At 34.9% G+C, this 17,648-nt stretch overlaps 1 protein-coding gene across 1 annotated transcript in view; it reads left to right on the top strand.

The window, feature by feature from the left end:
- LOC126412674 (cytochrome P450 4C1-like) overlaps positions 1-17,648 on the top strand; it is a 139,030-nt gene that overhangs the window by 34,040 nt on the left and 87,342 nt on the right. The window contains exon 3 of the mRNA XM_050082378.1: positions 11,447-11,648. Coding sequence (XP_049938335.1) covers positions 11,447-11,648 — 202 coding nt within the window. The remainder of the gene's footprint in view (positions 1-11,446; positions 11,649-17,648) is intronic.

Raw genomic sequence — 17,648 nt, 5'->3', positions numbered from 1 at the left:
TTCTGACACCAATTGAGTATGATAGTAGTCTTATCAGTTATGTCACACTATTTCAGATTACTGTAAAATTCTTCTTTTGGTGGATACCATTCTTCTTCAAATTTTTTCTATGAATCCATGTAATCGTATAGATATACAACTCTTCGGATCACTAGGTTGAATACCTCTTCTGATGTTTTTCATTTGATTCCGTTCAGATATGATGAAAGTTTGCCAAGTGAAAAAGCCGTGAACCGAAATGTGTCAATAAATCTCATCTTCAAACTTTCTGTCTTCTTTGAAAAACTAATACATCTATCTTCATTGCTTGATATTAAATCTATGTCTTTATTATCATAGCCAAGTTCTTTCACAAATAAATGAGAATCATATCGTGTATTATTAAAATATATATTATGTAAATAAATTGGTACAAGAGTTATTTCTTGTATAATGATGTCTACACAGTGTACAAGTTTTCCATCTTTTGTTTCTTGATTGTTCGTCATGAGTTAATGATCTCGTTTCTTCAATTGCAAAATAAATTCTCCCAATTTTTTCCGCCTCTTTTTTTATACATTCAGTAGATTTTTTTCAAAGCATTGTCCTGTGTATACACTGGACTGTTTTCTAATCTCCATTAATGTGTTAGATATAATAATAAAATCGACTTGGTTCATGTTTTTCATACTTAATTGCTTATGAATATTCTGGATTTTGTTGACAGTGGTCCATCTTTTTAAAGCACTCTCAAAATCTGCATAAATAACAATTGTGCCTTTATATGTATCTCCATAATTTTCAAAACTTATATATGACCCATTTTCTGGTAATTCTACTTTTAGTCGGTTAAATGAGTAATTTCGTGTGTGTCTAATTTTTCTTTACTATTGAAGTTGAGTAATCACATCTCAGAAAAATTTTGATTCTTTATGTTTTGAGATTCGAGCTGAAAAGAGTCAAGGAAAAACCTTTAATTCAACAATAATGTGAATATTTATTGTTTTTAGAATGCAATAAATTTACATGTTTTTCTTTCATGCTTTTCGTAATTTTTAATGGATACACTTGATATTCATCATCAAATGAATAAACATTAATAACTGAAGCCCAATAATTCTATTTAATATCCATCCTTATAATCATTCTTGAAAATTAGAATATTTTGTTAAAGTATCTCACATTATGCTCTCAAATTTTTTAATCAAATCCTATTCCATAATGTAGTGTAGATTTGTGTTTGTTGTCCAAATTTCAGAACATTATCAATTTTCTGCAGTTTGTACTCACTAAAAAAGTTAAAATTTACTTCCAAGCATTAAATAGTTTAAAAAATGTCTTTAAATATTTTCATAATTTTTGGTTTTGCTGCATTTAAGAAATGATGAGGCTTTATTCAATTACTAATATTTTCAAAAGTTATAGTTAGCGATCTGTTTTTAATTGCTTTATGAGCTAGACAATCTCAGATTGTTTTTCTGACTGTTTCCTCTCAGATCCATTTTTATAAAACGGAACTATTTATTTCAGTAGTTTATTCTGAAAAATTCCATCATTAATTTCGATTTTTTTGAAATGGTAATCGTTTCCAAAGATTTTTCGAGTATTATAATGTCAAGTAATAAATGTAATTGAATCAGCTTTTCTAAATTTGTAATATTCTTTGCAAATTATTTCGTCTATAATGGTCATGAAGTTAAGCAACTGTGAATTGCTCTATCTGTTAAAAATAAAAAAAACACTAGACTTCTGAAATATGACTTTCGTTTTCAGTTAATTTTTTTATGGTTGTATGTCCATAAACATTTTTGAGATTCCTTGTAATTATCTCTTTTCCATATTTACACACCATTTTTAACTTATCTCCTAAGTGGCAAATCTTGCATTTACTTGAGAGCTTGTCCCTAGATGTGGGATTTAAGTCAAAACCATTGAACTCTTTAATTTTTTGGGAACCTATACATTGTTGCTGAACTATCAAAATCATCGGTTTTCATGAATAAAAATGTTTTAGAATTCTCTTCACCCCAAATTTGTTTTAAATATTTCTTATAATATTCAGATGTAATATTTTTCCCACACACACAATGCACTTTGATACATCTATTTCTTTGATTGTTTCTAATTCATGCTTTACAAATATGTGAATATTTATCCTTTGTATATTTCTGTGTGTGAAAGCTATGGATTGACTTCTCCCATTCAAAATTTCTACACTTCTTGAATATAAACACTTTCATTTATTGAGATTATCTTTCATTAGTTTCATTAAAATTATTATTTAATAAATACAATCGAAGCTTCTAAGCTGTTACTGTTGGTAACAAAGTATCCAAAAACATATAAATTAAAAAAGCATCATTGTGTTATTGATGAAGCAAAAATTAGAGAATGCTTTGAGAAAGAATTTGGAAAAATTAAAGATGAATATATAACAATTACTCGTGAAAATAATGTGTACTGATATGAGAAACATATTGAATATTGGGCAAAAGAATATAATAATTATCATCACCATGGTAAAACTATTTACCATTTTGTGTGTTCTGTTACAAGCAGATCAAATAAGATTTTCATGCAAGAGAAATCAGAAGATTTAGAAAAAGGCTATGATTTTTATGGCCAAACAACTCAGTACTTTAAAGATTAGCTTTATTTTCTCTATCTAAGGAATCATTCATATTAATAATTGAATCCTCTTCCATGTTGCTCTGGAGTAGATAACTGTATAAATGAAATATTTTTTATTTCTATCAGTAGCTTTTATATTTTGTATTTTTTATTTCAGTTATGTGTTTTTAGTGCAATACATGTTCCATGAAAACGAAATTGTGATCTACAGTGACACACACTTAAGGAAATTACGGAAATCTAGCTAACATTTCTATCAAATATTTTATTCAATGTAAATGAAATCAGTGACTGTTGAAACAGCCAGTAGACTACATTCGGTTGCAAATACCTCAACAACCACAACATCTTTGATGAATATATTTTAATCTGTCTACAATAACAATTAGCTGAATCTAGGAAACTGGTTTAAAGACATTTGGTTTCCATTGTTTGAAGAGAAAAATGATTAATTACAAATGAAAGTTTTTAATTTTGACACGGAATTTCAGAGGGACTTATTTATGCTTGAGGAAATTTTAAACAAATGGAAAAGGTTTATATTAGTTTTCTTACAGAAAACGAAATATCATACACCAAAATAAAATATTATGAGCCTTTGGCTCTACAATATGAATTTATTCAAAAGTAAATTAAAACATTAAGACCTAATAATCTTGTTCAAAAGAAATGGATTAATTAACTGTTGAAAATTTTAAAAATTCGGTAAGGAGACAATGTTAACCTTACTATAGTAAAAATTTTACTCCATTATCTGAAGTATATGAGAACTGTTAAAAAAATAAATCCCAAAAATTATTGAACAACAGGCAATAGAAGTACAAGCAAAAGATCAAGTATGTGTACAACTCAGAAGTATACTTTCTGATGTAGTAGAGATGAAGAAAGAACGAAATATTTACATTAGCACTTCTAAGATGTATGCCAAGAAAAAAAGTTGGTGGCATATTGTTTAAAAATCGTCTTTCAGAAAGATAAATGGACTCGATCATGGACCAGGTTAAAAAGAAACATGCATATACTGGCAAGCAAGTCTAAGTGATAACTGATGATCAGAATAATCCATGGTTTCAAAGAACAGATTAGCTAGAATTTTACAATATAAAAGACCTAGAGAAGCTATTTATGATAATATAGATAAAAATGACACACAAACAAACATCAAATTAGGCATCAGTCATTCACTGATACCTTGTAATATAAAACCAAACACAGTTTATATAAATGAATCAGCATTCAAATATAACATATTTCCAGCTGAAAAATTTTCAGATCTGGTGACTAAAGAAGTTTTACTGTCAATTAGAAGATAATATTAAAAAAGAAACAGTAGTTTCCTACAGAAATAGAAATAAAATATTTACAAGAAATATGTGAATTGGATGAAAAACTAATAAAATATTGGAAGAAACAGTTGATCTGGCTTTCAATGTATAAAACAGAAGAAACAGAGAAATAGATGTATTGTTACCTAATGTTGTTCCTGAAATTGAAAACTGTAATTTAAGACAAACTTCTGTTCTTTTAAGATTATTCGATGATGACAGTGACTATATCTACTTCATCATTAGAACACAAAGGTAAAATTTACAAAACCAGTTGCACCCTGTTCAAGATAGACATCCAAACTGTGAAGAAATGTTAAGATTAATTATGTTCCTAATTCAGTAAACTTGTATGAAAGAATGAAAGAAAACTAACATATTGTTTGCTATCGTAATTGTTTTAATATTCCAAATGATTACACGGAAGAAGAATTCATTAATGATACAATAAATCTTCACCAAATTGAGTTGTACTTTCAGACCTGTCTATTTGCCTCACAAATATTCAACTTTACAAAAAATTGGGCTCCTATTCGGTCCCTCCACAAAAGTTCAAAAACAGTTCATTAATTAATTTTTATTCATAAATAAGGAGGACGTATTTGTTACAGCCGCAAGAATTCAGCCTTTCATCTCAGATGCAAAAAATTCATAATACAATTATAATTATTATATGGAAAGTCATCAATCAGAACAATCAACTGCTGAATTTTGAAACATTTTATGTATCGATAATCTGATATTTAAAATATGCATATGCAACACAAATAGCATTACCTTTCAGATAATATAAATAGTTCACATTTTTAACACTTAAGTGATTTATGAGTATAGATGTATCTTCATTAGGGTAACATAGAAAGAATAAAACTGGAAGTTTTATCATTCTTAGCGAAACCATTTACATATAAAAATTTGTATAAGATCATAGTTTCTTTCTCTACCCAACTATTATGTGAATTATCAATTCTAACTATCTAACATATACTTTAGCTCCTTTTGTTCTTCATATTTTTGCAATAAGATACACATCTCAGTACTTTGTTTTCTGCAGTTATTGTTCATTTAAATTTCCATCAGCATCTTTCAATTTATATGTAATTGAATCTGTTATTTATTCCAACCCAAATTCCAATTAGCTGTGAATCCTTTTTCGACATCTCCATTACATTTACTGATTCTAACCTTATCTCCTTTTTTAAATTTCGGATTTTCATTAGACGCAACAGTAGTGGTTTTGTAAATCCTTTACCATTATCTGTTTGTAAATTTCCTGGTGATCATTTTCTAAATATTTTTTTCAAAAGTATCAGCTATATTAAGTAGCACAAGCTAATTTTGGAAAAGTCAGTTAGAGTTACTAAATATTTATATCGTTTTCTTTACTTTTAAATTATCATTATAATTTTCCAGGATCCATTCCACTCAATCAGCTTGCTATAAAATATCAATACCAAAAGAAATGACATTTCTTCATTTAAATTTATTCTCATTGTTTCATGTAAATCATAAATAATTTCTTCACGAGTAGTAACGTCACCTACAAATTTTTTTCAGTAATATACTTTTTTTACTTTTACAAATAGAACAAAGACCTTCGATTCTTTGTCTTCCATTTTTACTTGTCACTCTATAAGGATTATATGTTTCAACAAACTTGTTAATCTTCAAACAGTAGATGTAATTGTCCATTTATACAAAATGAAAATTTAATAGGATTTCAAATATTTCATCAAATATAATTAATAATTCCTTTAAGTCAGAAGCCATCTTCAAAACTGTATTTCTTGTTCATTTGCATTCATAAAAGTAAATTAAATTATTTGTCTACCATGTATTACTTTTCTAATCTATTATATTTACCTAAAGCAAATACTTTTCATATTTATCTCAAGATTTGTTATAGAGTTATAGTTATCACTACAAAGTTCATTAATCATTTTATCAAGATTTATTTTAGTGACATAATTAATGAATTTTGTTAGAATACATGTGTATTCAGGTTTTTTGTTTTAGTGACATAGTTAACGAATTTTGTTAGAATACATGTGTATTCAGGTTTTGTAACAAGATTTAATAATTCCTTTTCTAAGTACTGTTTGGTAACTGAATCATAACCACTTACTGGATCTTCTATCTTTAAGATCAGTATATCATTTACTTAATTTGAAAATGGCTGAGTTCACCATGAAACTGTTTAATTATGTTTTCAATTTCTTGATCAATTAGTGCTACTACATTAACTGCTTCAATGAAACTAATTCATTAATTTGTTTATTTATCTTATTTCCAAAAATACCCAATTGTTAAAGCCTAAATAACATTGAATTTATATTTATCCAATAACAGTTTTGAAACAAATTTACACAAATGACTATAAATTACCTTATGTAATTTGCATTTCCCAAATAGTGAACTAGTCGTTTAGGTATATTTCCTCCAAGTCAATCAGCAACAAATTGTATATCTTTATTCTTGTAATAACAAATCCATTGAGTAAAAACATGATCAGATGTATCTAAATGTACTATTCCACATTCATACTCTCTGGGACAATTAGGTAATACATCAGTCATATATCCTCCATGAAAGTATTTATTTTTTATTGCTTACCAAGTTTCTCTGTATCAAAATTAGATAAAGGATTATTATAATCTTTTATTATATCTACGATTTTTTTTGTTTTTTATTCCAGTACCAGATTTTTTTCTGTATTGCTAGGTTGTGTCTTTTTACTCATCTAATTCTTTATCAGCTTTTTTCTGGTTTACTACTGCATTTACGATATCAGCTGTTGCATTTGCTGCTGCATCTCCAGCAGCTGTATATGGTAAAACTGTACTTATTGCTGAAAGAAGTAATGGTAGAAATTCTGCCTCATGTTTTGTTAACCCACATCATGTTTCTTTTTTTTTTAAAAAAAAAGCTTGTAATACAACTCTATTGCAACAAGTATAGGCCCTATTAGCGGTAAAGTACCACCTTTTTCAATTTTATCATCGTTCTGCTCCTTTAGAGTGTCATTTAAATATGGATAAGAAAACTATATTCTTCTAATTCTGTAACTGGATTCTTAATATTAATTACTTTTGGTTGAGTTTTGCCACTTGGTAGCCTTGCATAAACTATGCTGAAGTTATTCATTTATATAGAAAATAATTAAAGGATTAATGTTTTTATACTCCCCAATCATTTTCATCCACACCTAAGCCCATACCTAATTTTCGTTTCCCATACATTATTTCCCTAACTGCAGTTACAGCTAATTTTTCACATAAAGCAGTCTTGGAAGTGTACACTCTTTAATGAAATTTTCACTCTACAGCGGAGTGTGCACTGATATGAAACTTCCTGGCAGGTTAAAACTGTGTGCCGGATCGAGACTCGAACTCGGGACCTTTGACTTTCGCAGGCAAGTCCTCTACCAACTGAGCTACCCAAGCGCGACTCAAGCCCCATCCTCACAGCTTTAATTCCGTCAGTACCTCGTCTCCTACCTTCCAAAATTCACAGAAGCTCTCCTGCGAACCTAGCAGAACTAACACTCCTAAAAGAAAGGATATTACAGAGTCATGGCTTAGCCACAGCCTAGGAGATGTTTCCAGAATGAGATTTTCACTCTACAGTGGACTGTGACCTCCAGGTCTTATTTTGCAAACATTTATTAGAGGTGAAAAACATTAACACATTATTTTAAACATTTATATTTAACCTTCTTGCTCAACATTCATGAAATGTTGTATTTGGTGTCTGAATGTACCTTTATTTTGTATTCTACTCATGTTTGTCATAAACAATCCAAACTGGTCATTCCAACTTTTACTACACATTTCTTTAAAATCGTTGAACATTAAATTTTCCCCAACAAACTTGTCATGGATATGATTTAAGTATGTGTCATCTCACCTGAAAATATTTAAAGAATTAAGATTATCTCTGACTAATTGTTTTGGTATTTTTGAGTAAGTGTGAGTTAAATAAAAAATTCTTTTCATTTATGTCTACTTCTAGTAAAATATTTTCGCATTAGTCTAGAGGTATAATTTCATCATTACTTACGGTAAAAGTAGTAATGTTCTCATTGGGGTTATCTTCAATTTTATTTCCACATTTTTATAAATTCTCTTTATTTTGGTTGATCCATGCTTTTAAAGTAAATGTACAAATGATTAATTTTTTTCCAGTTCAACCATCCTGGAGTTAGACTATAGTTGGCAATCATTAATGTCGTTTTTCCACAACCACTTGGTTCTATTACTGCATCAAATAGTATTTGCTAAAAGCTTACCATGTTTACATTTTGGTTTCTTCTCTGGAATTCTTATATTTGGTTCCCAGTGCGGTTTCATTAATTATATCAAAAATTTATTAATAAATGAGCATAACATTTCAGTTGAGTGGTAAGTCATTTGTTCTGGAAAAAAGTTTGACTGTGCCTATACGAGACAGCTTTAGTAATGTTCCACTGGTTGATTTTTATTCAACTTTTGTAACTCTGAATATTATATTGATAAACAGTAAACTATACTGTGATGGAGAAATAATAGATTCCTGTGTGTCAGGATAGCTTGACAAATTTCGAAAACATTATTCATTTGAAAAAGCCTAATATAGACATTAAACCATGTGAATTTTAAACAGTATTGGAGGTGTGCTTGGATTTATGGAGCAAATTGTTGAAGCTATTGAAGAGACTGCTGCCAATGACGTTCCTAACATTATTTCATTCGAATTAATCAACACAGACATTAACCTAGCTAATGCAATATTTGTAAATCGTTTTTCCATCAAGAAACTAGTATTATTGTTTTTTTTCCAAGCCTAGTGCTGAATTTGATGGACCAGTGATTCATGAACTACATTATCCAGTATATGTTCCAGGTTTTGATATTATTCAAGATTTATAAATTACTGTAGCTGATGAGAATGTGCTGTAAATGGGCGACCAGGTCTGGGATCATCTTGCACTGAATCCCTGCCTTCACAAAACCTTTTGTGTCACTCGAAACCATGACTTCTTGAAAGTGCTTGAAACCACAATTTCTTGAAAGTGCCTTGCATGTGTATGCCTGCTTAATCATTGCTCACATTTCACTAGGGATTTACCCGAGCTTAAAGCAGAACTGAAAGCTCACTCTTTGCTCACAATCAGCATCCATTGTGTCACCGCAAGTAATGCGTCAATAACCCAAACAGTGTGTTGCTAATCACAGCCCTGCCACCTAGTGAGTTTGTGCAGAAACATGGCCAAGGTCATCTCAAGCATGCACATATACTAGGAAACAAAAAAATAGCATTTTTTCCTTTTTAGTACTGCAAACTCTGAAATAAAAAAAATCTCTCCTGGAAATTTTTTGACAATGGAGCACGTTGCATTATATATCCATGTGGATTATTTTGACAACGATGTAAGATATTGACATTTGTTAGTTGTGATATAACATTTTTTATGTGCTATATGAAGATGCACAGGAATATTAATGATTTGTACCATTGACTGCAGGAGCCTGTACGGATGCCAAGTGAGATAGCGTAACACCATCTGTTTTTTGTGGGGCTGTCTTCAGCACTAGGCTTTAGTCTGTTTCAGCTGCAGTTGGTGAACACGTCTACAATGTGAAATCGTTCTGATATTCACTGTGACTATGTATTATGTGTATACTGGCTACTGTAAGTGTAAATTGACTGTCAACTAACCAAGCACTGTTAGAAAAGGTGTATTATACTTTAGCGAACAACTAACGAAATTTTATGACCTATATTTTACTTTTCTAATTTTTATGTTTTCTTATAATGTTTTATATTTTATCTTCAAAAGACCTGGGTTGGAAATTACCTTTGTAGTTTGAAACTAGTTGCCAGCATAATGAAATGCAACTGTGATGCAGTTATGTGATCCACGTTGCCGACCATGTCTTGACTTCATGTTGTAAATTCGTAGAAATGGTCCATTGTTCGCCTTTCTCGTGTAATTCTCGATCTGTTTAACATGCCATATGACCATCTTTTAATCTGAAAATTACGAGTTTCATCAAAAGCAGCAGCTTCGAAAATGGCCATGATTGTTGTTAACAAGATATCCTCATTTATGATCTCACATTATGTAAAGTTAAATGTCTTCTTGTCCAGCTCTTTGTGTTTCAGAAAGGTGAGTACACCACCCTCTACTTCGCAAATCAATTTTTTATTCCCAGATTTCTTGATCACATTGGATGGAGGTACAACATTTCACCTGTTTCGAATCTTATGAGCTATTATCTTCTTATGAAAATAATACGTTGGATAGTCAGCTAAAACTTATCTTGGTGTCTTGACATCTTGATTCAGTAGCAGCATTCATGTTACTCTTTTGTCTGGGCATCTTGTTTGAAGAGGTTCTCTGGAGGCTGGATCCATATCACATATACTATTATGCTTTCAAAAAATCATAAACCACATACTGTTCGAGAGGCACATGAATGTCAGTCTTCATTTGCTGAGGTAAGGGTCGTATTTTATTACTGTTAATCATTTCAAAATGTCTTACAGTGATGGTTCTTTACGTATTAGGTGTTACCATGGTGACTGCAGTTCTAGTACAATAATTTGTTCAGTGGCCTGCCAAACGAACTCTCAATGGAATTGGCTTGGGTCAACATACAATCTCACCTCCTACAGGGAGGATTTGGATCTTGATGTACTGTTCTGTCTTGAGGTAACACCATATGGCATACTTCAGCAAGACAATGCCCAGATAGGCGCATGAGGAATGATGAAATAATCTTTGAAATATGATAGCATCGCAACTCTGTTGCCCTGCATGTTTACTCCATTGTTAGTGCGTCGAATATGGCTGCCGTGAGACACTGGAGGGAAAGTGTCATGGTCGTGATACAGGATTTGAGGTGGATAAAATAGAAACGAGGCGTTTCTCGTTGCGGCAGGACATTCTCACGAAATTTCTATCTGCAACCTTCTCCTTAGAATGCGAAAATATTTTGTTGACGCCGACCTATGTGGGAGAAACAGTCATCATAATAAAATAAGGGAAATCAGAGCTCTCACAGATAGATATAGCTGTTCGTTTTATGTGTGCGCTGTTTGAGAATGGAACATTAGAGAGTTATTGTGAAGCTGGTTTGACGAACACTCTGCTAGGCATTTAAGTGTGATTTTCGGAATATCCATGTGCATGTAGATATAGACTATTTGGCAGCACTTGTTCATTGCAAACCGCCGTTGCTACTAATGAATTTTTGTGGTCAAAGACGAATGAATTATTTATAGAAATCTCCAGAAACAGATGCACTCCGTCTTTGACTTGCTGCCAAGACGTTTAGAGACTTTGATTACAGAATTTGAAGACATTAAATCGTAATGAATTCTTAGAGCGTTTTACTGATCTTATACAGTCACTGGTATATTGTCGTTTTCCTCAGCTATTGTGTCATTGTCATTAGTTATACATATACAGGATTTTGCCTGCCATGCCAACAAATAAACACATGGCTACCCTGGTTATCCTGTGGCAGGCTGTATGTGGGGCCAATGCTGCTGGTGATGGTGGCACACCCAGACGATGTGCAGCACGTCCTGCTGACGTCAAAGCTGATAGACCGTGGCACCTTATGCACCAACGCTATGCGGGCCTTCGTCGGTGATGGGTTAGTCACCATTGATGTTAGCCGGTGGAAGGTGCACCGCAAACTTATCAACCCCACATTCCACTCTGAGGTGAGTTAACCAGCCCAGGTAAGGTGCATCCTTTAACAGCAGCCGCTGGAAAACCTACTGGGTACTCAAGAACCTCACAATCAGCTCTGAGGTGAACAAGCTAGCTTTCATTGTTCGAGCTAGGCAGTTTTCGTTGTTTGCAGGGACTTGCAGGAATGGCCAAAATACACAAGCAAGAAATGAAAAAGGAGCCTCTTGTCCCAATGGGTGTACGTGAAAGAACTTTTATTCACAACATACAGAGATTGTAGGTTGTTTAAATCGAAAGCTCAAGATCATACTTCAGAGGACTGAAACCCTTCGACTATACTGTCATTGTCTTGTTCATCATATCATATGCGCAACACATAAATTGGAATCCAAAATAAACAAGTTAAAATTTATACTCCAAAAACGTAGTCATTCTGGTCGAGAGGAAAAATATTAGGTTGTGGCATAAGTTCGATGCGTTTTTGTTTTGTATTTTGGTATTCCAATAGCTATGGGCTTATTTATCGATTGCATTTTTTATTTGTAGTTCACTGTTCCTATCTGAGTTTACATGTTATCATTTTGTCGTTTGGAGATGGTGAGTGGAGCTGTGGATGCGTTAAAATGGGGTGCTGAGTACAGAATAGGAACATTTCCGTCAAATTTTGTTTGTTTGATTTCAGTAGAGGGGTGACAGCTGGGGAGGCAACCAGAAACATCGTTATGGGGAAAATGCCAATGGACAGAGCATGACAAGATAATGGTTTTCTCGTTTTAAGTAGGATTGTTTTTATGTTAGTGACTCTCCACATTTAAGAAGATGTTAGATGTTTGATGAAGATCGTTTAAATGCACTAATCCACACTCATGCTGGTCAGTGTACTTGAGAACTGGAAAAAGTTATGAACTTTGATCATTCCACTATGGTGCATGCAATGGCAAAGGTTCAAAAATCTAGTGTATGGGTACCATGTGCTCTTAGACAACATCACAAGACTCAGAGGTTGACCATTTGTGGATTGTTGCTTGCTTGTCATCAATTGGCTTCCAGACAACAGTGACCGTTCCTGTCATTTATTAGTACTGGTGACGACAAATGGTAGCCCTATGCTAAGATAATAGTCCTGGGCTCGGTGTGGGGCAGCGGTGGTGGGTGGACTGCTGTGACCTGTTGTGGGGTTCTGAACCACTGAGGGCTACGGCGGGACGAAGCCTCTCTAGGTCCTTCGTTTAATAGATAGTACGTACATACATATGCTAAGATACGGAAAAGGGACGAAAGTTTGAGCCCAAATAATGTAGAATCTCCCCATACAAAGATCTGCATGCATTCACAAAAGATAATATTATGTGTCTGGTGGAACAGCAACTGCGTGGCATACCATGAATTCCTGCCGACATTTATTGTCAACAACTGAGACGTCTTACAGACGTAATCCAAGAACAACGACCAGGAAGACTGTGTGAAGTGATGTTACTCCACGATAACGCCTGCCTGCATCTTGCTAGACTGGCAAAAAACACTATACAGGAGTTGGGCATGGAAGTCACTCTGTGCTCATGTTATTCACCTGATCTTGGCTCTGAGATATTTCGCTTTCAGTCGAACAATCTTCAAGGAACTTCCTTTCTGTATGAAAATGCGCTCCAAACATGGCTTCACAAGTACTTCTCCTCAAAACCACGTGATTTCCAAGGTCGTGGAATCGAAAAGTTATTCCAGTGTTGGTAGACTTGTAAATAATGAAGGATAATATATTATTGGTGACTCTGTTGTTTATAACTGTAGGGTTTATTAAACTTATGGGAAATGCTGCGCAAAAAACCAATATTATACAAGTAGTGGGGCTAGGCTGTTGCCACCCCACATTCCTTTGTTGCCAGATGTATCCAAGATGCGGCGATGATGTCATCCAATATGGGGATGTGTAAGCTTGGCAACAACGCATGACGTCTTCCAAGATAGCGTGTTTTGGCGGGAAGTTTGAATTTTCGTGGGAAGATAGGTCAACTGGGATAACTCCACTAACCTAACTGCATCCCCCAGAAAATGGCGGGATGTTCAAATTCCATCAGAACAATGCAACACACCTCTACTAACATAAGAAAATGGCGGGAAAATAGGTCACTTGGGCTACCTCTACTAACTTAAGTCATCCGACCGTCACCTCTTCCTAGGGACTGGTGGGAAGTCTGAATTTTGAAGGTAAGATAGGTCCATCTAAATCAGACTAAGAACAGCCGACCAGTTGCAAAGGATAAAGTAATCTTTACCTAGGTTTCAATAGATATAAATCTATCTTCTTCAGAAGACGGCAGTATTATAACATGAAGTGATATGTCCTTATCGTTTAGGCAAACATCCGCATAGTTACATTAATCATATAAAATATAGCCCTGAAAACAGGGTTTGTCAAACAAATAAAATAGGTACATAGAAGTTGCAGAGCGCCTAAGCGACTTAGGCGCTCTGCAACTTCTACGTACCTATTTTATTTGTTTGACAAACCCTGTTTTCAGGGCTATATTTTATATGATTAATGTAACTATGCGGATGTTTGCCTAAACGATAAGGACATATCACTTCATGTTATAATACTGCCGTCTTCTGAAGAAGATAGATTTATATCTATTGAAACCTAGGTAAAGATTACTTTATCCTTTGCAACTGGTCGGCTGTTCTTAGTCTGATTTACGTGGAACCGTTGCTGTAGCGCAGCTATGTTTAAAGTACTAAGATAGGTCCATCGGGTTATCTCTACTAACATAAGAAAATGGTGGGAAATATAGGGCAGTTAGGCTACCTCCACTAACCTAAGTCATCCAACCGCCATCTCTTCCTATGGATTGGCAGGGAAAAGGACCCAGCCTGTGCTGGGCACAAGTTTTTATTTTGCATACAATCTTTGTTGGAACAATTTGAGGCACTACCGCCATCCAGTGTGGTCACCATGGGGTCCAGAGTCCAACTGACCTAGTACACAGTACCACCACCAGAGGGAGCTGTCGTCAGCTCTGTGACGTAATCCAAGATGGCTGTTTCGAGAGAGGAAGGAGTGTACATTATACGTTTTGGAACAATTTACTTAGGGATCTATTATATTTATCACACTGATACAAAACACTCACTCTAACATGCTCGGGGTCACACCATACAGCCCACAGTAAAATAATGCACAACAAACAACTCCTAAATTACTGAAATAATTTCAGTACAGGTCTGTTAACTGCTCCTAAATAATGCAGTACGCTAATGTGCAGACACGAAATCGTAAACTGTCCAAATAATGCTTGGCACAGCCAACAGACCTGCTCGCAAAATAATACAATATACACTCAAACAACGCATACAAGCACTGCCTGCCACCCCCTGTCCACTGGACTGCACAGGCTACAAGTGGCCCTCATGAAGTGATGCGGCTGTCAGCTGCCAAGTCACACACAGGTGCCCACAAACATAAGGTGGCGGCATCCCTTTCATTTAGACACCTGAGGGATTCCTCTTGAAATATGTGATCACCTAGGCACCATTGCTGATGCGACCGGACGGGATCGAAGACCTATTTGCAGAGTGTAGATGGTCCAAGGCGCGGGTCGAGGACACAAGTCCCACGCCACTGCTGCCTGCAGCGAGCATGTGAAAGTTGCTTCTGTTTTTAGGTATACAGTTAGAGTTCTCTGAGTGTTATACTGATGTCACAGAACACCATGCCACGCTCATGCCAGCCCCGTATTCGAGACACATCTAGCCCCACTTACCTGCCAAGGTGACTACACACCATCGCAAGCGCATTTAACAAGGTTCTCAATATTATACTGATGTCACATCGCTACGTAAAAAATAATAACCGGGTCGACCTCTTGGAAATTGTATAGTGTCCCAGGAATAGTTAACGCTCGCTTTCTTGATGTCTCAGCTTGTCCACATGGAAAAATTCTTTCTCTAACAGAACCTGTTCACGAAAATAACGCAGAATAATGTCGAATGCATTCTTCCTCGTGTTCCTAACGTGGCATCCCATCCATCACATGTTACCCTTACTGCTTTCAACATACGCAAACGTTCTCACAGCACGTAGAGACTATTATATCCCAGCACAAAGGATGAATCGAGCATTATGATTGTCTCTTATCGAATTTTCCCTCCAAATTACTGATGCAGCAGGTGTGGAAGCACCATCCACCTTTTCTTTCTTTCTGCAGGTGAGATTTTCAGCGGTAATAAAACTATTTTACACAGATCGTCACATTGCACTGACAAATAAACCCTGCAAATTGCCCCTATATATCGTCGAACACAGAAAGACTCTTACTCAATTACACCACGCTTCCACTGAGGACAGGAGCGTGAAACCTACCCCCAACCCATCAATATATCACCATGTACCGTGTCGATGCAGTAAAAGTACAATTCTTATCCTCAGTCATACATCCAACTCCAACATGTGACCAGAGCGACCTCAGCGGATCAAAGTCCCTCTCAGAGCTGTTTTATAAATTCAGGCTTGTTTCCCCTCGGCACAAACGCGTTACTGTTTCTGGTCCACACCTGCTTATTTGCTTTTCTACACCCATCTCCAGACTCTGGGATTACAAGAACACATGTATTTTCGGATGGTTTGCCCGAATATCATACCATTTTCGCGCTACTTCTCGATATCAAGCACATAGCAGTATCTTACCAATCGCTCACACAACATAATTCAGAAGATATAGACTGGAAATTATTTCTGTACAAACCCGAAATTTTAGCACTTATCCCGCCTGCGAAGACCTTTACATGAGAATTCGAAACAAATAGACGAAAATGATACTTCCACTCGCGAATACCGATCTCGGTGATGTAACAGATTCGAAATCATCACTATAATTTACAAAGTCAACTAAGGTGTTTCTCATGTCTAGAGAACCAAGAAACGTGTCCTCCACCTGCTACATGCGGACATGACAATCGATGTTCTCTCATCTAAATAAAGATGTGAGATGAGAAGAAGCACTCAACCGAATAATTTACATGGAAGGGAATAATAGTCCAGTGCAAACACATGTCCACATTCAATCTTCTCAATTTTTAACGTGATCACGAAAGCTATGCAACACATACTGAGTATTAGTTCGCTATTCGGCCGTCTAGAGGATGACACAGTTAATTCAGCTACATTCCTGCATTCCAACAGACCTCTCCATACGGACGACTCCTACAGTTAACGAGACATGTGAATCATTCACGCACAAGTCACCGGCGTTGCAGGCCAAGCACGCATGGACAGAATCATCCTACAAAATTGGCCTTATGTATATTTTATCCCAGTACTTACAACTAAATGTTACGATTGCGGTCTCAGTTGAACAACATTTGACAATTAGCGAAGTATCGGAAATACACCCTGCTGATGGCGGTGGCTCTGGAAATAGAAATATCACTACCATTCTTATGACTCAACATACTCTTCCCTTTGCTATCACAGTACTCCAAGTCAAATCCATACCCTCCTTGCGGATGGACATAGTCATTACCTTTCCACATACACATTTTTTATAAGCCTGATGCTCAATGCGAATCTGTCACACAACCCCCCCCCCCCCTCCCCCTACTACTAAGTATAATACTTCATCAATAACTGTTTGCTAGTGATACGAAATAATACTTACCGAGAATCAATGATGGGTCGAGATTTCCATAAGTTTATCTTGCAAGTGTCTTACAAAGAGACACATAATCGTCTTACAGCGAATGTTAAAAAAAAAAAAAAAAAAAAAAAAAGACACAACCATATTACCATCACAAGTGGTCTTGGTTATACAGAGGCATACAAGTATCAATGGTAAAAGCTATACTCGCTTTATAAATCGAGGTATGGCATTACTTAACGAATCATATGGTTTTTTTGTCAAGACAAGTACGATGATGGTGATCATAGGAGTGTATATTATCACACCAACAGTGTGCTTACAGATCGCCAATGGTGCAAACTCGTAATAGAATCGCTGAATTTTGAAAGTGATTCGGCTAAGGAACGTGGTATGAAA

This window comes from Schistocerca serialis, chromosome 7 (genome assembly GCF_023864345.2).
Source record: "Schistocerca serialis cubense isolate TAMUIC-IGC-003099 chromosome 7, iqSchSeri2.2, whole genome shotgun sequence".
In the NCBI taxonomy this organism is placed as follows: Eukaryota; Metazoa; Arthropoda; class Insecta; order Orthoptera; family Acrididae; genus Schistocerca; species Schistocerca serialis.
Note: the sequence above shows the minus strand (reverse complement) of the source record. Positions and strands in the feature narration are given on the sequence as shown.